Source organism: Protopterus annectens, chromosome 2.part1, assembly GCF_019279795.1.
Source record: "Protopterus annectens isolate FY-2018-M chromosome 2.part1, PAN1.0, whole genome shotgun sequence".
Lineage (NCBI taxonomy): Eukaryota > Metazoa > Chordata > Ceratodontiformes > Protopteridae > Protopterus > Protopterus annectens.
Genome location: NC_056729.1, coordinates 872,894,866 through 872,921,493, shown reverse-complemented (window position 1 = coordinate 872,921,493; position 26,628 = coordinate 872,894,866). Strand labels below are relative to the sequence as shown.

General features: G+C 38.3%; 1 protein-coding gene across 1 annotated transcript in view; it reads right to left on the bottom strand.

The window, feature by feature from the left end:
• WDR17 (WD repeat domain 17) overlaps window positions 1–24,321 on the bottom strand; it is a 1,021,977-nt gene extending 997,656 nt beyond the window's left edge. Inside the window, exon 1 of the mRNA XM_044062517.1 lies at window positions 23,929–24,321. Coding sequence (XP_043918452.1) covers window positions 23,929–23,979 — 51 coding nt within the window. The 5' untranslated portion in view covers window positions 23,980–24,321. The remainder of the gene's footprint in view (window positions 1–23,928) is intronic.
• Window positions 24,322–26,628: the final 2,307 nt, after the last annotated feature.

Here is a 26,628-nt window from a genome sequence, read left to right as displayed (position 1 = left end):
TATCAGTGCTGTTGTACCCATACCACAGAACAAATTCACCCTTCTTATATATTATCAGTGTTGCTGTACCCATACCACATAGCAAATTTGCCCTTATTATATATTATCATTGTTGTTGTACCCGTAGCACATCACAAATCCGCCCTTCTTATATATTATCAGTGTTGTTGTACCCATACCACAGAGCAAATTCGCCCTTCTTATATATTATCAGTGTTGTTGTACCCATACCAAAAAGCAAATTCGCCCTGCTTATATATTATCAATGTCGTTCTAACCATACCACAGAACATATTCACCCTTCTTATATATTATCAATGTTATTGTCACCATCCCAGAGAGCAAATACACTCTGCTTATATGTTATCAATGATGTGGTCACCATATCACAGAGGAAATGTGCCCTGCTTAGATATTCTCAAATTTATTGTCACCAAACCATAGAGAAAATGCACCCTGCTTCTATATTATCAATATCACGGTCATCATACAATAGAGCAACTGCACCCTGCTTATACAATATTGATTTTGTGGTCACTGGACCAAAGAGCAAATGCACCTTGCATATATACGATTTTGGCTGTGTTCACAGAGCCACAGGCTTTTGTAAGTTAATAAAACTACTAGAACACCGTTCTCCTGAAGTACATCATATCTCACCATTTTACCATCACTATTTTGCTTTGTCATGTCACATACTGTCTCTTACATAAAAAAATCTTTATTTTACTTCCCTAAGCTTTAACAGACTCATTAATACTACAGTCATAAAACATTCCAAGCCATTATTCAACCTACACATACATACCTCACACACAATATTTCACTACTTGAAACACTTTCCACATCAAAGCTGTTCAAGTCTAAGATTTGTAGTTTGAGATGCTGTCAGTAAAAAATTGCACCTTGCTGACAAAATGTGATAAAAGCAAATTGGAATCAGTTAATATATAGAAGAAACACTCTAGTGAAATGCTGTGGAATAATATGAAGTAATATAAATTACTAGAAATATGTAACTGAGACATAATTGGAGAAAAAAGTGAAAATAAATTTGTTATACTAGCTGACAATACTAAATGTGCAGGGAAATCCTCATTAGACAACATTTAAAAGTGGTATCTATTAATATGCCATGAACCATAAATACTAAACAATTAAGATTCATGTCATTTTGAGTCATCCTGATAAGGCATTTTACGTGATATAATAACCCATTTGTTTTTGTTGTTCTATATTTAATAATCAATAAACATTAAAATGCCTCTTTTAATGATGGATATAATGGGAATAAAGTGCTGAGCAGCAGCTAATTCCATAATTATAGTCTGCAATATATATAGTCTGCAGTATTTGTGTATTGTGTATATGGTTTACTATCAAAATGTTGTCGGAAAAAACATTATTCCAGTCACAACATCGGAGAAAAGTGTGAATGTGATAATATCTGACTGCACACAATGTAGAATCAGCTGAACAAAGACAGCAGATTCGACATTGTTGTTGAACCGAGCATGTGACTTCCATATAGGAGCACACTTATGTGAAACTCCTACACTTTACATCACAGTTTTGCAGGGGGGGCTGCACCCCCCGACACCCCCTGCTAACTACATATTCCAAATCCGAGATGGCACTACAGCGAGGAAAGGGTTGTATATCCCAGGCTGCACTGTACCACAATCTCTGTGCAGTTGTTCGAGTACATATCAGCGAATGCACCGTAGCATTCACTGATAGGACTTTCGAACATGGAATGCTCAGCAACACGGAAATTTGGACATCTGTCATTCATTTTTCCATCTGCGAAGCATCCATGTTCGGCATTGTGATAGTAAACTGTGTATACACACACACCGATATAAATATATATAGCTTCTATGAGTTTAAATCGCCATAGGCAAAATCCAAAAAATTCAGTCCCACTTCCTTGTCAGATATATGCCCCCCTTCCCCCTCTATGAACCAGGAAACCCATACTGTGTATTTAAATTTACTGGAAGCACTCGCCATCCAACTCAATACTATATTCATGGGTGACTTTAATTACCCCACTATTAAGTGGGAATCATATACAGCACCAAATGAATGGGCACAGAGATTTCTGGATTTTGTAAACACAAACTCCCTGAACCAGATTGTCAAAACATAGACTAGGGGTGCAACCATACTGGATCTGGTCCTCACTAATATGGAAGAATGCTGCATCCCGCTAGTGTAATGTGGTCTCTGGTAAGGTTAGACCACAAAATGGTCTCCTTTGAAGTAAAAATAAAACCTGGAAAACCAGCTAACCTTGGAATATTCAGGAACTATTCTAAGGCTAACTTCCTACTATTAAGCGATGATCTGGCAAAATTTCAAGCCCCCATAAACCCTGAGAACACAGTTGCCAAATGTGGAACTGTTAAAACAAAAACAAAGGCGGAAAGGTAAAAATACACAAACAATTTATTGTGAGCGCTTTCATACAAAAATTCTTATGTACTTCTTTAGACATTATTACCCAGCTATCAATGCCTTAAAAAGACTACATAATTGAACCAATTTAATCAACAAATTAGTCATCAACTTAATCAATCATGAATAGGACATTGTTTAAAGAAACATTCTGAAAATCCCATTCAATGCATAATATGAAAGCCATCCAAATCCAAACATAAATATTCAAATTAAAATGAGAACAACTAATAATATGTGGAAAATTCACTTCATCCCACTCTTAGAACATAAAAATAATTATAGCTATTTTTATATATATATGTATATATATTTTCCACATATTCAAAAGCTTTTTAAAAACTTTTTTAAAAAAATATATACTTTAACCATGTTTCACCTATCTAATGCCTTTAATTTTAACAGGCATTCGAGGGAAAATTATGTAGTCTTTTTAAGGCATTGCTAGCTGGGTAATAATGTCTGAAGCAGTACATAAGAATTTTTGTATGAAAGCGCTCACAGTAAATTGTTTGTGTGGTTTTTACCTTTCCGCCTTTGTTTTTGTTTTTACAGTTTGAGTTTTGGTTCCTTTTGTTTTGGTGTAAATTCATGGCGGAAGGTAACAATTCACACTTCCAGCTTTTATTTCCACATAAGCAAACTAGTGGTCTTGGAAGTGGTCTTGGAAGTTCCTTACTGGAGGCGAATGCCATGGGGGCCCTCACAGCTCTTGTTCAACAACTAAACAACAAGGTAGATGACCTGTCGAAGAGAATTTCCAAACAGGGCACTGTTTGCAGAACTGCTGGTAGTCTCAATTCAAATCCAGGTGTTTCACATTTTGCAACAGTTCGAGCTTCTATTCCCACCACAACATCTTGTGTTGAGGAAACAAGTAATGGACTACCGAATATGTCAACACGGTCTAATTGTAGTACCAATAATGGCCAGGATGGTATTATATCCGCAAATAGGCTACTTGTGCCGTCTCTAAATGACTTCATCAAAATGCCGTCTCAATTCGGGTCCGGTAACCCGAGTAATAATGCAGGTGAGCAAACTGTAGTGAATAACATTGTTTCCCACCTAAAGGAATTTGATAACAAATTACTTAAATGCAAGAAGCTTCAAATGGAAATTCTTTATTTTAAGGAGTTTATCAAATATAAACTGGTACCGAAAGGTTTAAGACAGTGGAAATATCCTTCCAGTCTTATTAAGAACTCTGAATTCCACCTGCAGTTGGTGGAGATGTTTAATAAACAAGGTCTTGCATTTCTTGAAGTATTAATTAGTAATTATGACCAACAAATGAGTGAATTGAAGGTGCAACTGGAGAAACTTGACAATGACATCAAGTCAGATCCTGAGTTTAACAGATACGAGTATGACTTTAAGAGAATTTTCTCAAGTATAGATTCGCTCATGGTTAAAATTATGGACACTAAAACTCGTAAATTGAATAGGGACAAACTTGAATATGACCAAAACATGGCTTATCCAGATCCACCTTTAATTTCTAACAAATCTTCTTACAATCTTCCTGTTACCTTGGCAACAGACAACCAGACATCGGCTTATCTTGATGACAGTATAAATATCAATTATGTCACTAATAATCAGTGTAATTCAGTAGTCCAGCGTAAGTGAGCGGATTAAAAACAACCAACAACGCCACTATGGTGGGGAATCTAATAGGCCAAATGCTCACAATGCTAACGGACAGGATTTTCATCAGGGTGGCAACAGGAATATCAACAGGGTGCAATCCAGCAACCGCAATTCCAAACAACAGAGGAAAAAGAACAATTGTCACAGGAGATAGTCCATATAGATCAGTTTGATAACTTAACCATTCAAAAAAGCAACCAAGGTGACTTTAATATTTATAACTTCAGTTCTATTAGTATTCCACAATGAATGGTTGATTTTTTTAGGAAAAGGATTTAATTTTGTGCCTAGTACTAAAGCTAACCTGGCTAAAACCATTTGCGATTTAAAGTTGTTTGTGTGTAAACTGAATCTAAATGTCATGTTTGGTAATAATACCAGTATAGCAACAAATGAACGAGTATCTAGTGTGTTCAATCCCCCACTACAGGGGACTTTAGCCTTATTTGAGAAAATCACAGAAATGCATTTTAGAGCGTTAATTAATAATCAAAGCTATTCAAGCCAAAGTTATAACATTACAAAAGTAGAAAGGGACTTTATTGCTTATGTAAAAGCACATAATGTCCGAGTGATGCAACCTGATAAGAGTGGGGGCATTATCTTTATGGATGATGCTGAATACAATAGAAAAATGCATTCCATGTTGTTTAGTTCTAACTATGAAAAGGTTTCCTTAAACCAATTTAATCAAGCATACCAAAGTATTAGAACATTTTTAAGTGACCCGTTCATAGAAGCTTTTATTTCTATTGATATCAGTATTTAAGCATGCCAGCTCCACTGATACCAGTTATTTTTGGTACACCAAAATTACACAAAAATCTAAGTGATCCTCCTTTTCAGCCCATAATAGATGGACGAAAGTCCATCACATATGCTTGTGCCAAGTGGGTGGACTCTAAGCTCAAATTACCTTTACAGTCAGAATTACAAATTTGCCGTGACTCTTAGGCCTTTTTAGAAAATCTGAATAAATTACCATTTGATCCATCTTATAATTTCCTGACTGTAAATATTAAAGATTTGTATACAGTCATCCCCCAGGACCTTGGATTAGATTGGGTAAGAGAATTTCTTTTGTTTAAGCAAGTAGAAGGAAAAGAGGTTGATCTCATTATTGCGCTATTAGAAATTGTTTTCAGTAATAATTTCTTTATGTTCAAAGGGGAGTATTTTCTCCAAAAATCAGGGGTAGCCATGGGCTCCCCGTGTGGCGGCAGTTTTGTCAATGCCATCATGGCCTTCTGGGAGAGGACATTTCTATTTCAAAATTCAATCTTTATAGAAAAAGTTGTTTGGTAGACTAGATACCAGGATGATATGTTCTTTATCCTAAAAGGTGATGTAAGTGTTGCAGACCATTTGGTTGAGACTATGACATCTTTTACAAGTTTTTGGGAATTTACTTTCCAATTTAACAGTCAGAGCATTACCTTTTTGGACATCAACCTCTGTAAGGATGTAATGTTTAATAGGTTTACAACACACACTCATAGAAAATCCACATATTGCAATTCCTTCTTGCATTTTCAAAGTAATCATCCATACCAACAAAAGAGAGCTGTGGTTAAAGGTCAGTTAGTAAGGGCTTCGAGAATGACTTCTAGTAATGATGAGTTTTTGAAGGAATGTCAAAATTTGAAAATTATGCTTATAAACTGTGGATACCCGGTTTCCCTTACTGACCACCTTATTGGTGAGGTCAAATTAAAGAGAGAGGTAGGGCATTTTAAACCTATTGTGTCAAGAGGTCACGTTCCAGAGGGGGAACCCTTGGGCTCACCAAACTTACTATTCAATGATCAAAATATACATAAAAATGGAGGACAAAATTATACTACTAGTTTTTCAACTCAATAATCTACTAAGGCAAGTGAATTTAGGAATATTTTGGTTAATAACTGGGACCTTATATTAGAGGATCACATGATTACGACTCTTTTAGGGACAAGGCCCTTGGTAACTTATAAACATGGCCCTAATTTAAAAACGTTATTTGAAGCCCCTAGGGTCACGTATAGACATGCCCAGGGAATGTTCAAATGTAGACGTTGTAATTATTGCAAGTATGTCCAGATGACGACATTTGTATTTATCCGTGGGACTAAATATCTCATCAAGGGTCGTTTTACTTGTGATAGCCAAGGCATAGTTTATTTGGCTACTTGCCATCAATGCTCAGCTTTTTATTTAGGGAAAACTGAGCATCCATTTAACAATGTATATATGAACATATTTATAATAGTGCCAGGAATACCAGTACTAATGCCTTGGCTAGGCACATAGCTGAGTTTTAGTCCCATAGTTTCCAATTTATTATTGTTGTTGATCATGTATGCAAAAATCTTCAAGGTGGCTCATGGCAGCTTAAACTCGAGAAACATGAATTAATGTGGCAAATGCAGACTAATGCATATATTTATCCTGGATTAAATGAATTATGTTCCATCAAATGCCTGTTAAAATTAAAGGCATTAGATAGGTGAAACATGGTTAAAGTATATATTTTTTAAAAAATGTTTTTAAAAAGCTTTTGAATATGTGGAAAATATATATACAGATATATATGAAAATAGCTAAAATTATTTGTATGTTCTAAGAGTGGGATGAAGTGAATTTTTCACATATTATTAGTTGTTCTCATTTTAATTTGAATATTTATGTTTGTATTTGGATGACTTTCATATTATGCATTGAATGGGATTTTGAGAATGTTTCTTTAAACAGTGTCCTGTTCATGATGGATTAAGTTGATGACTAATTTGTTGCTTAAATTGGTTCAATTATGTAGTCTTTTTAAAGTATTGATAGCTGGGTAATAATGTCTGAAGAAGTACATAAGAATTTTTGCACGAAAGCACTCACAATAAATTGTTTGTGTGGTTTTACCTTTCCGCCTTTGTTTTTGTTTTTACAGTTTGAGTTTTGGTTAAATTTGGAACTGTTCACAGAAACCATACACAAACATGTTAAAAGCTGCAGAGAGGCAGCTGCAGCCACCATGAAGAAGTACAGAACTAACTGAAAAAACAAGCCACCCTGTTGGAATCACAACATCACTAGGCCATATAACAGAAGGAAGGAAATCATGGCAAAAATTAGGAAGTGCCGCACTCAGTAGGACAAAAGCACTCTCATCAAACTAAACAAGCAACGCAGAGGACAAATCTACCAAAGCCAAATATGAGGTAAATTTGACATCCCAGGCTAAGAACAACCACATGTCATTCTTTAGCTATGTCCGCAACCTCAAAGGCAATACACAATTGTGTGCAGAGCTCATTGTTAATGGAGCCACCTATATTGAGCCAGAAGACATAGCAAACCTACTGGCTGACAAATTCATGTCCAACCTTACCCCTCTGTTCCCCTCAACCTTTCTTCAGAAAATGCCACCAAATATAGCTCCCACTGCTATCACCAGGGAACAGGTCCTTAATACTCTTTCTAAGGCCAAGAACACTGCATCAATGGACACAGACAGTATCCCAGAATGCCTTCTACATTGCAGGTTATACAACCTATTAGGCCTTCTGGAGTTGCTATTTAACTGTAGTCTCCAAACAGGCTCCATGCCTCATGAATGGCGAACAGCAGCAGTCATCCCTCTGCACAAAGGTGGGCCATCTACAGACCCTGGAAACTACAAACCCAAAAGTCTCAGTAGTCTCATAGGCAAAGCCATGGAATGAATGATCATGGAAATGATCAATAGTGACATAGGAAACCTCCAGACATTGGACCCAACCCAGTTTGGTTTTGTCATGGGCATATCATGCCTACTCATTCTGGTAAGCTTCTTTGTGAAGGTCACCAAAGCAATGGAAAAGGGAAAATATGGTTCACACTGCCTACTTTGTCCTGGCCAAGGCATATGACGCAATACCCCACTAGAGCATTGTTGGCAAACTCAAGAGGTTAGGTACAAATCCTTATGTTATTCAGTGGATAGCCAGCTAGCTCATGAACAGGACCAAGGAAGTTAGAGTTGGGGAGTCCACCTCTACAAAGAGGCCAGTTACATGCAGAGTCCCTCAGGGATTGGCCCTGAGACCGATCCTTTTTGGCGCTTACTTTTCTGAAGACAAGGCCAATGTCAGTGGTGTCTGGCTGACTAAATTTGCAGATGATTGCAAATTAGATGCTGTCATTGACTCACCCACTGACACAAATATTCTCCAGGAAGGGCTGATACAGACAAACAACTGGTGTCAGAGCCATGGATCAAAGCTAAATACCAAGAAGTGTACAATAGTATACTTCAGGAAGTCATCCATCTATGGTAGCTATCATATTGACAACACACCCCTAAGAGTTGACCCGCAGTCAGGGACTTGGGGACACATATAGACAGTAATCTAGCATTTGACCATCACATGTCTACAGTAGTGAGGAAATCATTCTATGTTGTGCAACTTATAAACAAATGTATGGCATCTAGGTTCAAGGAAGTCATTATTACACTATATTCAGCATTCATTAGACCTATCATTGAGTAAAGTGCCCCTTTGGTATGTAACTAACCAGGCATATCCCACAACTGGAACATCCACAATGGTTCCTCACTGAAATAATACAGAGTGTAAGTAGCATGTCCTATGCAGACTGCCTCAAGGCCCTATCCCCCTATTCTGTCTCCTACAGGCTGTTGAGGGGACATCTATGCCTAGCATACAGGGCCTTTGAGAGGTACAACAGCTCAGAAGAAGGGGGACCAAGCTGATTGGAGCAGACTATGATATCATTATACTTAAACAGGGATTCACTGATGACATATAAAGACCTAAAAGATGTTATAGTGCCCATACCTTCCAGAAGCTTAAACAAGAACTGGTGGTAGAGTCTGGAGTTTTACCTAAAGGAAAATGTCTTAAGTGTCATAACTGGACATTCAATATGGACAAACTGGTAAGGCCACAAGTGGCTGATTTACTAAAAGTGTGACTAAAACCTCATGTAAATCATGTAAGTAACATTTCAGAAGTGTTGGTTGCACATAAATCTAATAGGGCACTCCTTGGTAACTTAAAAAGTAAATATTCCAGAAAAAATTAAGTCTTCTGTCGAGCTAATTGTTTTAGCAGAATGTTTATTGCTAACTGACCTGAAATCCTAAGTCAGATTTGCATGTACCAAGGGATAATAATAAACCTGTGCATAAACATGTTCTCTTGACTGCAAACAACAAAAAAATACTGAGTTGGATTCTCTCACATCTTCTAGGATAGTGTGTACTGCACAGTTAAGGACAACAATACTATGCCTGGAAAAAAATATAAGTGCTAGCCAAAATAAACATGAAAGCATGCTTTTGGAATATGAACCAACAGAATGTGATAATGTTGGATTTTCAATCACCAGAAATGTAGAATCTGCTTTTTGCCAATGTACTCTTACCAGTCTTGTGAAATGTAATATTGTGGTACATGGAAAGAAATGTAGAGATTGCTGTATTCAGGGAGCATAATTACATTAGGTAAATCACAATGTGTTTGAAAACATAAACAACCACTAAAGGGAAAAATGAAATATTACATGTGCATGGAGACAAAGAGCAATACCTTGTAACACTTGTAAAAATGCAGACAATGGTAGCTGAAGTGTTATGTTCGGTAGCTCTCATGGATAACTTAACACATAATGTGATAACTGGCCAAAACTTGAACCATTTTAATGAGCTAATGGAAATCAGGGCAGGAAGCCAAATATGTGACCAGACATACATAGCCACAGAAAATGGTGTAGAGCCCGAAGACAAAACAGGAGAAAAATTTGGCAGAAAAATTAGATAAATCTAATAGTGAATACTGCCAAAAGTACAACCGTTGTTAAAATAATAAAGAAAGGCAATGCATAGACTGCCAGGAAGATGATTCTTGCTAAATAACTCTGCTTATTAATGTAATAGGACAGATTAGTATGGTGAATGATATGACATATAACTGGATAACAAAACAATTCTAACGATACATGTCTAGGTTGCATAGTTTTCAATATAAGAAAATTTTGTTTGTGAAAGTTTAAACAAATATAATTTGGTGTTTGTGTACATTATATTACAGTATTTATGAAAAAACTATGAATGCACTGGCTTTTATCAATGGAAAGAATATTTCTTACTGACAACATTGCAATTTGTGCAGTTTTAATAGCTTTTATTATTCACAACATATTTACATTTATTTTTCTTATGCTTCTTAAGTTTATTTTTCAGAAAATTCTCTGTAATGCAAGATATGTGTAGGCTGCTAGAGGTGTGACATTCCTCACCACATAGGTGTTAATGAGATAAAGAACTTTTGCACATCTTGCCCAATCTGTGAATGGACAACCCTGAGTTTCAGAAACATGCGCTACACTTATCCACTGGGGATGTCCCATTGAATACATAGGTTCATAGGAGTTTGCTAGGCTAATGGCCCTAGGGCCTTTACAAACCTAGTTATGTTATACCCATTTTCCCTAACTGACCTTGGTAAGATGGTCATTATTCACACAGCGAGTCTGTGATCAGCACCAACTGACAATGTCCAGCAGGGCATAGGTGCCACCCCTGGGGGTGAATTTATGGTCTCCAATCCAATTGTCTAGGTTGCACTTGAATTGGGTCATTAAAGAGCTCTGCTTCACATGAATTGGGATTTTATTCCAGAGCAGTGGCAACCTCTGGGAGATATATCTGTTTCTTCAGCATGTTCTCTTAATGTCACACTCTAGGTTGAGATCCCTGAAGCAAGTGACTCTTGTCTCGTTTGATTTGTGGACATGCAGCATTTCCATTAGGGCAGGGACAGAGACTGCTCTCTTGGCCAGGCACAAGTCGCCTCTCAGCAGCATGTAGGATACAGAATACGATGACAGGGCTTTCAGTTTTTCCATGTAGGTTATGTTTTGGAGGCTCTGAATATTCTTAATGAGAAACCTCTGTGGCTTTTCCAGCTGCTGCAGGTGTCTGGTGAGGTACATGCAAAAGGGAGTATTGTACTGTATTAGTGATCTGATGAGGGTTGAATACAGAGGAGTTGTAACATCCTTAGTCTTTGATGTGATGCCCATACTTATGAGATGAACAACGTAGAAGCCTTTCTTACCATTGTAGACACATTATGATCGAAATTTAGATTGCTATCAACTTTTCTTACCACTGTGGACATATGATGATCGAAGTTTAGATTGTTATCAACCTGTGGTCCCAAATCTCACACTACTGTGTTTAAGCCTAGGGGGGTGCTGTCAATATTGTAATTTGCAGGGACTTCCTCTTTGCCAAAGGGAATAATAATGCACTTTTTTGCATTTAGTTTTAGTTCATGGCTTTGGTGCCAATCATTTGCCTGTTACAGCACAGTTTGTAATATGTTAACATTGTTTGGGAACTCAGTGATAGCACCCATTTTGCAATCATTAGTGAACTTGGTAAGCCACAAGCCATCTACTTTTGCCTGGACTTCTAAGAAAATAGATTCCAAACAGTACAGGGCCCAGCACAGATCCCTGTGGTATGCCACTGGTAACTGGTCTACTGGTAGAGGGGGAATTCTCCAACTTTGACAGTATGCATTCTGTCAGTGAACCAGTTGGCTACCCATCTAGTGACATATGGGCTAATTCCCAACAGGGAGAGTTTTTCAATTATACCTTAGTGGGAGATTGTACCAAAAGCCTTGGCTAAGTCTAGATAGACAGTATGTACTGTTTTGCTTTCATCCAGAGTGTTGATGAAATTCTTGAATAAGTCCACCAAGTTCAATGGGCATGATCTACCCTTAATGAAGCCAACTGGATGGCGCGGTGGTGCAGCTGTTGAGTTGTCGCCCGACAGCAAGAGGTTGTCTGGTTCGATTCTCAGCTATGGTGCCTTCTGTGGGGAGTCTTCATGTCCTCCCTGCTTCCATGTGGGTTTCCTCTGGATGCTCCTGTTTCCTCCCACATTCCAAAGATATGCAGTAGGTGTACTGGACACTTGGAATTGGCTATCATAGCTTGAAAAAGTTTTATTTTTAAATGTAAAATGCACCTCAGAGCATCTAGATTAGCCATGGCTTATGTGTGAAGCCATGGGTAGTGAGGTGGGGTGGGGTGGGGTGGGGGCAAGTAACAATTTTGCATAGGGCACCTGTTGACCTGGGATGGACCTGCACAAAATGTACAGTAGCCACAGAAAATGGTGTAGAGCCCGAAGACATGACAAATATAATCAATGTCTTGGAAATAAGAAGTGAAGGAATTTGTGTTCAGGAATAAGGATATGTTTCATACGTGCTTGATAAAATCAGTTTAATTCAGCACAACACAGAAACAAAGTCTTGTGAGAAAATACATTTAAATACATATTAAATACCTGAATCCTGATGCTAAGTATTCAGGGAAGAGGTAAATGCTTAAACTTGGGGTCAGACAGGAATATCTGAGTGAGTAGAAAAATCTAGCAGTACTTGTTTCAGAACCCAATGAGTCTCTAAGGTTTTATAATGACTTCATAAAGTTGAATAGCATATCAAAATTTGATTCATCTCTTATGCCCCATGAATGAGCTAATTAAAAGATTGAGCAAGGCTAGGTTTCTCTCCTCTATGAACATAATAAAGGCTGTTGTCAAATTCCAGTAGCCCCAGAAACTTATGGGAAATGGCATTTTCTACACCAGACTGACTGATGAACTATGGAGTCTTGCATTTTATTCTGTATTTAACTCTTCCGATATTTCAAAGGATGATCAGCACAGTTCTTTGACCCCATACAGGCATCACTGCAGCCTACATGGATGATGTAATATATTCTGAGGATTAGAAAAACAATCTCCCTAAATCTCAAACCGTTTTAAATTTACGTATGAAGCTGGATTGACTGCTAACCCATCTAAGTGTAAATTAGACAAGAACATGCTACTTGGTGCTATAATAGGCCAGGGAATGGTAGAACCACAGGATGAAAAAAGTAGCAGTACAAAAGTAGAAAACTGGCCCATTCCAACAACAAACAAAAGAAAAGTCAAAACCAGGTGAAGGCTTTTTTTACGGTAAGGTGAGTTTTTTCACAAATTCATCCCTAACTTTACTACCAGTGATTGCCCACTGATTGGCCTAGCAAACAGTAAGACTCGCCTATGCCACATGCTCCAGGGATCTAAGTCTTGTCATCACAATAAACAAAACATGCTGGAGGGATATGTTCCTGACCCAGAGACTCCCCAGACTCTGGAATAGACTGCCCGTACATGGCAAGCAGAGTGCCTCTTTGGCCTTCTTCAAAAGGAACCTTGATGATTGGATGGGAGAAAGGAAATTCACCCCGGGGATCACGTCAGTCACCCTGCTAGACAGGGGTCCAGGGAAGTAAATAGTGTGGGAAGAAATAGCCAGGGGAATTGTTATGGCTTGGCTTGTATAGGCCCTAGGGCCGACAGCCTAGTACCATCCTATGAACCTATGAAAGTTTTATGGACAGTAGAAACAGAACAAGATATTACTAGACTGAAATATCTGCTGTGCTTAGAACCTATGTAGCTAGCTCAAAACTTCTCCAAACAATTGCTGGTAGACATCAAAGTATTAGTGCAGAATGGTCTCAGAGGGTACAGGTGAAGTACATCCCATATGTTACAGCACAAAGCTGAGAAATGCTGTTTAGCAGTAGTGATCATGTGGGCCCCTCACCACCCTCAAGCATACATATAGATATCAATATACAGATATAGATAATTTTTGCAATCTCACAACAAGACAACATTGTCTATGTAGTGTCAGTGGCACAATAGGTGCACATTCACATTTGGCGCAGAAGACTGTGGATTTTATTTTCACGCCAGGTAGATGGACTGCTGACACTGCAGTGCCTGAGAGTGTTGCCCTTCAGTAGAAATATTTAACTGAGGTCTTGCTAGCTTAGGTGGATGTAAAAGATCTCAGAGCACTACTTAAAAAAGATTACAGGAAGTTCCATGATGTTCTGGTCAAATCTCCTTTAGTAATATAATTACCACTCTCAGAGGATTCCCATTCTGTAGAACAGGCTTTCTATCCATGTGAAGCAGTGCCATCTCCTGACCTTATTCAAATATAACCTGGACTAGTGGATCGGAAATAAGAAATCCACCCCTGGTCTGGCACCTGTCTCTGGCAGATAGAAGCAGCCATTAAATCATGTCCTAGTTATACACCCTGTATAATGACCTCTACTGCACAATAACTGGAGGGATACAGTTGGGTTGCTTGGCTAGGCCTATAAAGGCCCTAGTAGTTGTTAGCCTAGCATACACCTGTGAACCTATGAACATTCAAGGCAGTTAAGCTGGTGCACCAAAGAAAAATGCTATAACACTGGCAAACATTTAAACATGTTACTGTAAAGGATGAAAACCAGGACATATGCAAAGTTGCAAATTATACAGTTAGGGTAAAGGGTCACTACATCAAAGTAAAATTAATGATCATATGGGTGAACAGGTGCTGTATACCTATATTAGTCTCGAAATAGTTTAGACCACCATATCTCTCAATGGATGAAGTCTAGAATCACTACTCTTTACAAAGGTACTGAATTTTTCTGAACTTAGTGTGCATTTTTTGGCAGAATGAGGTTAAGGTCTGTTTTTGACAGATTGAATAGGCACTTCCATTTGGAAATAATATAAAGCTTAACCACTAAGAAAGGATTAAACATCCTCAAATACTACTTGATAGGAAGTATGTTTAAACCTTTTACAGACCATACGCTTCTTTAGTGGCTTTACTGACAGAAGGACAATAACTCTAAACTGTCTTGTTAGGCATTAACCCACCAGCCCTATAACTTTAGAATTAAATATTGTTTGTGCTATAGCTACCATAATGTAAATGGGCTGTCTTGAGCATACATCCTATTCAATGTGGCTCAAGCAGGTGGGTGTACACTGGCAAGTGGTAAGGTATCATGTAGTATAGTGGTAACTGCTGAGTCTGGAGAAGAGCATAGTGTCTATTAAGTCTAAGCCATTCAGCAAACATTAGTAAGGCAGGAAGAGAGGCAAGTGGTACGGTATCATGTAGTATAGTGGTAACTGCTGAGTCTGGAGAAGAGCATAGTGTCTATTAAGTCTAAGCCATTCAGCAAACATTAGTAAGGCAGGAAGAGAGGCAAGTGGTAAGGTATCATGTAGTATAGTGGTAACTGCTGAGTCTGGAGAAGAGCTTAGTGTCTATTAAGTCTAAGCCATTCGGCAAACATTAGTAAGGCAGGAAGAGAATGGGAATCAGCTGCAGGAAGATGTAGCTCATGTCCGTTAACCTGCTAAGAGTCAGATTCCAGGTTCAAATGTGTATGTACGTGTGTGTGTGTGTGTGTGTGTGTGTGTGTGTGTGTGTGTGTGTGTGTGTGTGTGTGTGTGTGTGTGTTTGACTGAGAATCTGTCCTCACATGTAAAGGAGGAACGGGAGTGTTCCCCTATACTAAACCTAAAAGAGGAACAGGATTGCTGCTTTATACTCATAGACTAATAGAGCTAATTTGGCGGAATGGAGTTGTTGGAGGCATAAAACTGATCTACATAAGTATTGTTTTGGGCTTTTGAAAAATCTTGCACAGAGAAGTACTGTAAGTCAGACATGAACTTTGGAACATGATGAATAGACTGCAGTTTTGTTTTCTGCCTCTCCCTTATGTGTTGCAAGGCATATTGATTTTATGTATTCTTGTGAATAAACCTACATTTTTTCAAAGCTCTAAAGCTGGCTAAAATTAGTTTTACTTGAGAACACACTGGAATGATATATATATATATATATATATATATATATATATATATATATATATATATATGGTTTAATATCAAAAGTCTGAAAGTTAGTTTACCATTGTTCAGATGGTCGAGGGTACAGGTGCAAAACTTGAAAATCCCAACTTGAAATTATGCCGCCTATGGAACGTTGAGATGCAGCTTGCATTTGTGGTTTTGAGCGTCACTGTTTACAATGGATAGCACTACAGTGGGAATCGCAAAAAATACCCTTTTCCTTACTGTAGTGTGATCTCAGAATTGGAAATTATAATTAGTAGGGGGTGTGGGGTGCAAAACATGTGTAGAACATCTCTGGGTGTCAAGGTAAGCTGGGTGATGTCGAAGTCGAGATTATCAATATTACAGCGTTCAGTGGTGTGAGGACATGCTGGATGTCATTTTCATTCATCTGGTTTGAGTAAGACATTACTCAAAGAAGAGATTTCCAGAATTTCTGATAGTAAACCCATCTATGTAGGTATGTGTGTGTGTGTGTGTGTGTGTGTGTGTGTTTGTGTATGTATATATATATATATATATATATATATATATATATATATATTATATATATAGATAGATAGATAGATATAGATAGATATAGATATTTTATGACTCTAGATAATTGAGTTACTGTGATATTGTCAAATGCCAACATGTTGAACCCAGGAAACTGCTGGCACAGCTGATCAAAAATCAGCTGATCGAATGTGCCAGTAGTTGTTTTGCACAAGACCACTATACAGTTAGGATCATAGAATTTGCCATTGAGATAGATAGATAGATAGATAGATAGATAGATAGATAGATAGATAGATAGATAGGTAGATAGATAGATAGATAGATAGATAGATAGATAGATAGATAGATAGATAGATAGATAGATAGATAGATACTTATCTGTATATATCCATATCTATATATCTATGTGTTTTATGGGTGACAATCAGAAGGTGAAAGTGGGTTCAGTCAAACCCACTTCAGTGGAAGTCTGGAGCCCGAACATTGACAATGTTGAACCCAACATTGTTGAAGAATGAATCTCACCCCCATCTCCGTTCCAAGGTTTATGGCGAGTCATATTTTGACAATGTCGGAATTCAACATTGTCAGTTTTACAGAAGTGGGTCAGTGATCCCATCATTCGATGGGTCAGGTTCGACCTTCTGATGGTAAACCATATTTTACATATATATATGTAGTTTCTATTCCTTTTGCACTTCACAGTGAGTGTCTGCAGAGTTCATTTAACTATTGGCTAGCCTTCTCCTTCCCTGTAGTCTTTACCCCTCCCTCCTCCAGCTCTTGTTCTGTATTGGATCGCCTGAGGTAATTTAAACCCAGGGTGCCATTTTGTTTTTTTGTTTCAAATCCAACAGCAGCTGTTTGTCTGCCTTGGTGTGTAATCAGCCTACTGTAAGTTTTTGCATTCAAGGTATGCTGTATATTGTGGTTTAATTCCTAATGCTTTAGTACAACAGCTTATACTATATGTTTCTGTTATGTTTAACACTGCAGGATGCCTTTAGATAATTCTGCTTGCTGAACTGCTGTCACATATGCACCTAGATATGTTCTGTTTTTCTTGTTTACTGTTATAGAGTCAGAAGGGCTATTTCACATGTTGCATTTCACTGCTCTGTCTAACTGCATTGACTAGTTTTTAAATATATTGAACGTGTATCTTGCTTAATTTAGTAGAGGACTGCTTTATATATTTACATTTTATTTTTGTATGTTGCCATAAGAAAATATTTTATGTTATTAGGTGTTGAAGCAGGAATAACCATTGCCTGATGTTTTTGTTATTGACTATTGCTAAACAAAAATCCAATCTGACTGGTCACACAGCATGTGCTGCCTTAACCTAATGCTCTCTTACATTTTTCTTCTATTTTTCTTTCAGTAATCCAAACCATCCTTCAGGTCAAGCGGGTCTCTGCCCCCCATATCAAGCAGTGGAAATTTCAATTTTTTTCCCTTGAGCACTGGGCACCCACAGACACTTGTCCGGCAACTAAAGAGACTAAATACTAATTAATCCAAACCATCCTTCAGGTCAAACAGGTCTCTGCCCCCCATATCAAGCAGTGGAAATTTCACTTTTTTCTCTTGAGCACTGGGCACCCACAGACACTTGTCCTGCAACTAAAGAGACTAAATACTAATGTAGGTGCTTAACTTCCAAGTGTCTAGACAGTAAAACACCTTACCTGCATTAACTTAAACAAATGTTAGTGAGTGTATTAGTACATTTCTGCTGTATAGTTCCTTAGTCAAACCTCTGTACTGATGAGTACATCACCAGGACTAAACAGCTGTATATTGCTCTCCAGTTAGTGCCCCCCCCCAACTAAAGTCAATTTTCTTTTGAGAAACACTCAAATCTATAAAATAGCATTTAATTTCCTCTCCTGTTTCATCTGTTATTTAACCCCAGTTTTAATTCTATATCCTTTTAAGAATGTCAGAAAATTATACTCTGTGCCCATAACATAGTCTATAACTTAATGCAAACATACAGTTTAAATTACAGTTAAAATTTCAGTTGAACATATTACAATTTAAGCTAACACTACATACTTACCATAGCCTAAAGAAACACTTAGAGTCAGTGTTACCCCGCTTCGCTCACCCTCACTGCGCTTGGGCTAGCTCCACTCCCCTCCCTGCCCCCTATTTCCACCCGCCCCCACTACTTCTACATTTATTCTAACCCCTAATCACCTGACCAGTAGTCCAACCCCTAATTCCTTAACAACTCGCCCAACCCACTCATCCTACCCCCCCACCCCCCAATCCAATTACATCCCACACTGATCCCACTCCCAACACACATTCCCAGACAGCACAACTCTACCCTCCCACACAACCAACCAGGAATCCTAGTTGTACTTCTCACTCAAAGTAGTATCATGTTACTCACACTCACATCCTTATCACTAGCTCTACTATCGCTAACCTTCCTAACTTCCTTACAAACAGACCTACCACTGCACAACTACTATCACACTACCCACACTAGCTCACCCTCTCAATCCCACTCAGACTTCTACATCTGCCCTACAAACATAAATCTTACAACTACATATTACTCACTAACAAAAATTACACCATCTCACCACACTAAGAAAAACTCTCATAGACCAAGCTCATAAACAATTAATATTAAAAAACACATACTGACACTCCTACAAACTCTGCTAACCTCTGGTGACATTCACCCAAATCCAGGTCCCCTCTCAGCTAGACAAACATCTGACCTGCTAATCCTAAATCTCAACATAAGAAGTATTACCAACAAGCTAACAGACCTACATGCATTCATAGCCCACTACAACCCTGATATACTCGCCATTACAGAAACCTGGCTTAAACCCAGTATCCATGATGAAGACTTTCTTCCCCAGGGTATAATACACTTAGACCTGATAGAACAAACAGGAAAGGAGGAGGAGTAGCCATTCTCTTTAAAAACACCCTTAACCTCCAGCTCCTGCACACCACACCACCCACTTTTCAAAATGCTGAAGTCCTATTTTCAGTCCTATCCATAAGAAACACCAAGAAGATCAATATAATATGTTGCTACATACCTCCAGGCAACAACTCGCTCATAATAGAAGACATCCTACACTGGACAAAGGACAATCTATCTCAGGAAACAATCCTACTAGGAGACCTTAACACTGACTGGGCAGCCTGTAACTCCAGCAGCCTCTCTACTCATATCAATCTATATGGGTTCTCTCAACTAATTAAAGAACCAACTAGAATAGATGAGAAAACAAAGAGAGAATCCATACTGGACTGGACACTAACCAACTATCCCAAACAAAACTATACAGTAGGCTGTCTCCCAGATGACTTAAGTGATCATCTCCCCACCTTCCTACTCCAGAAACACTCCAATCACCCCAAACCAGTAGTCTACAAATTTGTACGAGATGACCATAACCTTACCCCACGATACCTAAATACTGTCCTAAGCCACTGCAACCAGGAACCACTACGGACACTCGGGTTAGACCAAGCAGTAGACTACTTCAATACTACCTTCTCTAACATCCTTAACAGTCTAGCTCCCAGCAGAAAGATCAGAGTTAAAGCCAACTATGCACCCTGGCTAAATAGGGACACCAGAGCCTTACTAAAAGCTAGAGATAAAGCCTGGAAAATCTGGAAAACTGACAAAACCCCTAGCTCCAGACAATACTATCAACAGCTTAGAAACAAGGCCAAGGCTGAATCCAAAATAAACAAACAAAACTATTTTCTTAGTGCCCAAAGGAAATATTCAAATAGTCCACAAAAATTCTGGCATGCCATTAACTCCCTACTAAAGCCAGGCAAAACTACAACCCCAGCACCCATCTCTACTAACAATACCCTAGACATAGCTTATCAATTTAATAACCATTTTACTAAATCCATCTTAGCCCTGTCCAGTCAAATAACCAAAAATAGTCTACCTCAGTCACAACCTAACCTATCCCACACCATCCCCTCTTTCAGCCTATCACCGGTGCCCACCTCAACTATCAAAAAACTCCTCCTAAAACTAAAGCCAACCACACTAGTAGCTGATAACATACCTGCTGCACACCTAAAAATGGCTAGTGACTCCCTATCATAACCTGTCTCCATCCTTATCAACCGCTCCATACTAGAATCCTACATACCCAAACTCTGGAAAGTATCTCACATCATTCCTCTCCATAAAGGAGGTAATTCTTATGAATTCTCCAACTACCGACCTATTGCCATCCTTCGTCCCTTATCCAAAATTCTTGAGAAATGCATCCACTTACAAGTGATGACATTTCTTAACACACACAATCTACTATCTACCACACAACACGGTTTCCGTCCCCATCACAGCACTACCACAGCCCTTCTATCCTTCACTAATTATATAAACCTTCAAAGGAATGATAACAAATATGTATCAGCCATTTTCATAGGCCTCTCAAAAGCATTTGATATGGTCTCGCACTCCATTCTACTAGACTCGCTAACATCATTATCCTTCACCTCCTCTACTATAGCCTGGTTCAGAAGCTACTTGTCTGACAGGCAACAATCAGTCCAGTGGAAAGGAACTCTGTCTCCACAACTTCCAACCACCTTAGGAGTCCCACAGGGCTCTATACTGGGCCCGCTATTGTTCTCTATTTTCACAAATAACCTCAAATGCTCTACACAACATGCCACACTCATACAATATGCGGATGATTCAACCCTGATCTGCTCCCCCTCATCTCCCATCACCCTACATACACTCACTCAAGATACCTTTATCTCAGTAGAAAAATGGATATTGGGTATCCAACTAATTCTAAATCCCAAAAAGACAAAACTGCTACTATTTACCCCTAATAGATCAAACAAAACCCTTTCCTTTACCATAACATCTAAGGACTGCACCACCATCTCCCCTTCTAACCACACCAAACTTCTGGGCATTGAAATAGACAATAATCTACACTTTGATGTTCACATCTCACATACTATAAAAGTAGTACACAAAAAACTAGGATCCCTATACAGGTATAAGTCATTTCTCTCACAAAAAGCAAGAGTCACTCTTGCACAAAACCACCTCCTCTCAACTCTATTATACACAGCACCAATCTTTACCCAAATCAGACAATGTGACCTAGACAAACTAGAATCATGCTACAATAAAATAGCCAAGTTTGCTACTAACTCAACCTATAGAACCCATCACTGTGCTGCACTAAAAGAACTAAAATGGCTTGAGCTACCAAAGCTACTTAACTATCACCAGCTGGACACAGCCTACAATATTCTCAAATATCCTGAAAAAAAACCCTCATTATCCAACCTACTTACTATCTATACTGCAAACCGGTACCTAAGATCCAGTGAAAAATCTCTCCTCTCCATCACCAAGGCTAACAATAATGCAGGGAAAGTTCTCTACTCCCACACCGTTGCCAGAAATTGGAACTCTCTTCCCCTATCCGTGTCCACTGCCCCCTCCACATCCATATTCAAAAACTCCCTCAAATTTCACCTTCTTAGTAACTGGTTATGCCCTTGTATCACATAACCCTACCCATACTACTATTAACTCCCCAAATTCCTCTCTGATCACATGCTGGAGCTCTGATCCCCTGTAGGCTTGGTCATCTGAAAGGGTACTTTTAACTGTAGAATCTATATATATATATATATATAGAGAGAGAGAGATGTATAGATATATATATATATATATATATATATATATATATATACACACACATCTATACACACACACACACACGCACACACACACACACACACACACACACACACACACACACAAATATGCTATGCATGTAAACACACATACAAATATATATACACACTATACAGTAAACTCTCAGTTAACTGAAACTCAAGCAACAGGTACTCTCAGGCATATGTTGTAATAGCTGCCCCCCCAGCAAAAACATACTTTACATTTTTAGTGTTTTACAGGTTTAAAAAGGAAGATAGGAATAAATTCCCTTTCTCTTCATCCTGATAACAAGTCAAAATAAAAAATTGTATCGGGTACAGTATTATGCCTATTTTTAATAGTAATACTCAAGTAACCCGAAGCTACAGTTATTCGGCATCTGCCAATCCCCATGGGTGCCGGTTAACTGAGAGTTTACTATACTTAACTACTTACTCACACAGTTTGTTTTTCACTGGCTAGTCACCATTTCCTTTGCTAACACCCACTTCCAATTACATAACTTCTTACTGTCAGGCTCTACACTACCTTCCTTTTCTAGCTTACCATTTCACAGGATGATGCTTGGAGGCCTGTTTAGCTATGTGATTTCTGAGCTGCTTACTGCAGACCATACAAACTTTGTAAACTGCACTAGGCAAACAATATTGTTATTTTCCCTTCCTCCTTTCTTTCCTTAGTGATATTAAGCTGGTGTAGCATATGGTCATGATCACCTGTACAGGTGCCTCTGTCCTGGCATATTTTAACCTGATTCTATCTTCTGCTAGGGAGCAGTTATGCAAAGTTTTGTAACAATCCTTTGCCTCAAAGAAGAGCAGATATTGGAAAGCTCAAACCTCAGACTACCCTGCAATATCCAGTGGCTACTTGCTGTAGAGGAATAGCTATTTTTAGGTATCTAATCTCATGGGTAAATCAATACAGCATTCACAAGAAAAATACCAACTAGCACATTTTTAATTGCAGAATCTGCATTGTTACAATGATGGACAGACAAAAATCTAAAGTTTATGAGCATTTTTATGATTTCTCCAGTTCTTTCAGCAGCAAATTAAAACTTGGCCAGAATCATACTGTAACGAACAAATCTTGCCAGTTTTGTTTATGCTGTCTTAAGATGGTTTCATGCATGATTCAGATATCAGACAAATATAGGCAGCAGTCTCTCCTGTTTTGTCTGTCAGTAGAAGATGAATAACTTCAACTGTAACCAGAATTTTAAATCCCTAGCTAACAGCAGGCATCAAACTGTTTCCTGCTGTGTTGCACGGACAGTGCAACCTTTTATCGACCAGACTTGTCATAAATATCAAAAAGCAGAACTGTTTTAAATAGTAAATCAAGTGATAGCAGTGGAAAACTCAGAAGCAAACCTAATGAAACGCATCTTACTGTAGTTCAATGGCTTTTTAATATTAAGCAGTATTTTCAAGGAATTTCTTTGTTTTATACATCACAAGAGAATGAATATACTAACTGCAGATGAAAGAGTGTAAATTATAAAGCAACATACCAAGATTACTCACTGGATGTTCGCATAGCCTACATGCAAAAATAGCTCTTAGCCCCAAACACACTGACATTGTTCAAGCATGTCTTAATGTTGCTATGGATACAGAAAAGTGATTCTTCTCTACAATGTCTGTGTCTTATAATACACAAATCCAGGTTTCTGTGCTCTTTGCAGAATACAGGTGGGCTGTTAACACCCTACATATTTCATTAGTTATATTCGGTACAGATAATGTGTTTTTTGAAGCATCACTGGAAATGATGTCTATCAAATACCTTTGCCTTTGACACCACCTACCTTGGCATCTGCATCATTTTTTGTGAACCACTTCAGAATTTCCATGTCCATCACAGGTCTTACACGTTCCTAAAATGGCAAATCCCAAGGCTGTCTGCAGAACAAATCTGCTGCACATTCACTGTGTAGATAAAACAGCTAAAGCCCGACTGGTCGCAGAATAATGCAGGCTTACTAATGGATGCAGGAGAAAATCTGGAGTACCATTGTATGTCACACACATTACACATTGAGCAGTGGTGTCAGTAGCCTGGCAACTGTCGATCCTTAAATGTACCGTTTCCATCACATCTAGGCTATTTCCTGTTTATCTTTTTGTAGCCCCTCTGTTACAGAATATTTATCTGTTGCATGCCATACTGCTCAATCTGTGTGCTTGTCATAATGATCACATGACTCATAGTGTCCTAAAAAGACTGCTCAGATCCAAGGTGTACCTAGAAATTACTGTATCACTGTTTTGTGTAGTGGTGCTATGCAGGGGCAAGACTATATTTTTACTGGAAGTTACTGTTGTAATGCTAAAGAAATACTCACCATGTAGACTGTCATAGAACTTGTTACCAATCAGTAAAAGAGGTATCAAGGGTTGCTAAAAACAGATCCTTAATTTCTAAAAGCCGCAGTTTTTCCACATAGTAACAGCTATCACTTGACTTTGTTAAATGCTGAGCTGTAAACCATTTATTGTAAACCAAACATGATTCCTTCTACTTCATGTCTGCAAAACACTTGCCATGTTTATAAAAATGTTTGCATGGGTGCTTTCAGTCCTGCTCTTTCTCTCTTAAAACTACTCTATCATTTTAGGAAAGCTTCAAATTACAATCAGTGTTTACCAAATGAAGAATGTTATAGTCAAGGGGAGATGATAAATGACAGAGGTTATGCTGACTTTTTAACTACATCTGCAACATTAAGATGTATTCATATGTGTACGAAATGAGATCAATGAACTCTGGGGTATTTAAGGTAATGAAATATGAGCAATTAGTATACATAGGGATGAGGATTGCAGGAGGTCTCATGCATTTTTTTTAACTGACAGTTTCCTAATGTAGTCATATTTTTGATTACTTGCAACAAAAAGGCATTACAAGGAAATAAAATACAGCCAGCCCTGGAAGGACAGTTATTCCCCAGTAGTGCTCATCCTACAAGGCTTTATTGCATTTGAAAATAGCCTGTATGTTGGCATTTATCGGTACTTTGTTGCTGTGTACTGTTTTTCTGTATATGTGTTTCTTTTTGTATATTTTTATTCCTTTTGATAAAAAAATATATATATATATATATCGTGCATTGTGGTAATAGGTTCATAGGTTAATAGTACTTACTAGGCTATTGATGTGAGAAATCTTAAAAAACCTAGCCTTACATTCCCATGGTACCTTTTATCCATATATTTTGTTTAAGAATAACACAGAGACAGGAAGAACAAGGACATTTTCAGACATTTACTTGAGGGACATGGGTGCTAAACTGGAAGTGAATTCGCAGTTTCTCATCTATTCATCCAAATTATATTTGAATAGAGTGAGGGAAGACACTGCTATTGAAGTGAAATTCTGTGATACATACATAACCCTCTGACATGTTATATTTTTGCTGCAGAAGAGATTGAGATCCCTTGATCAGGTGTTCATGCTACCTTTGGACTTGTGAATACATAGTAGGTCAGAAAGAATAAGATCTTTTAAGGGTCTATATGCAAGGCAGAGGTCACCATTTATCAGTCTATATGATACTGAAAATGGGGACAAAGCTTTGAGGTGGTCTGCATTATTTGTATGATTTAGGCCCTTAATTTCTAGTAAGAATGCATTGTTGTCTTTCCAGTTGTGACACCTGTTTGGAATAATACATACTAAAAGGGGCATTATCCTCAGTGATTAGCCTAATAACAGCAAATAACTGTGGAATGATTACATGTTTGACCTGACAGCATACTTTTAGATATCAGGTATGTGATGAAAAAGAACTCCCATACAATAGTAGACACATACTTGTTTACAGAGGTCCCCAGATCCCTGACTATAGGATCAACTTTCACAGGAGTGTTATAAATGTGATACTTACAAGGGAGCTCCTGATTCAGGTTTAGTCTATGGTTTTAGCACCATCTCTTTGTTTGGGAAAGACCTTCTTGGAGGATCCTGGTGTCTTCTGGAGAGTTAATGATGACACCAAGTTTACAGTCATTTCCAGATGTGGTCAGTCATGAACACTTAAGACTTGCTTTGACCCTGAGAAGTAAACTTCAAAGAGGAGAGGCCCAAGGACTGCACCCCAGGGTATGCTGCTCCTGTCAGATCTTTTATAGGATTTAGAGCTGCCTGACCTTATTTCCTGGATTCTGTTTGTGAGACAGAGTTGCTGACTACAGTAAAATATTGGCTTTATGTGAGAGAGACCAAGAAAACTTATATGGAGTACATGCTGTATTAGTAAGTATGTATATGTAAGACTCTATTCTTGCTGCCAATAGTTACTGTGTTGCATGTAGTCAATCAGTGTCATCAAATCATTTGTGCATAAAATACGATGTTGTCCACCAAAACAGTGGGCCTCAACCATGTGGATGGAGGCATGATATAGGAGCTGTTTGGAATGTGTAGCCCTCATATGGGGGTCATGGGATACATGGACTACCATGCATCTGGATACAGAAATCTTCCAGTGACCAGCAGGGAACATAGC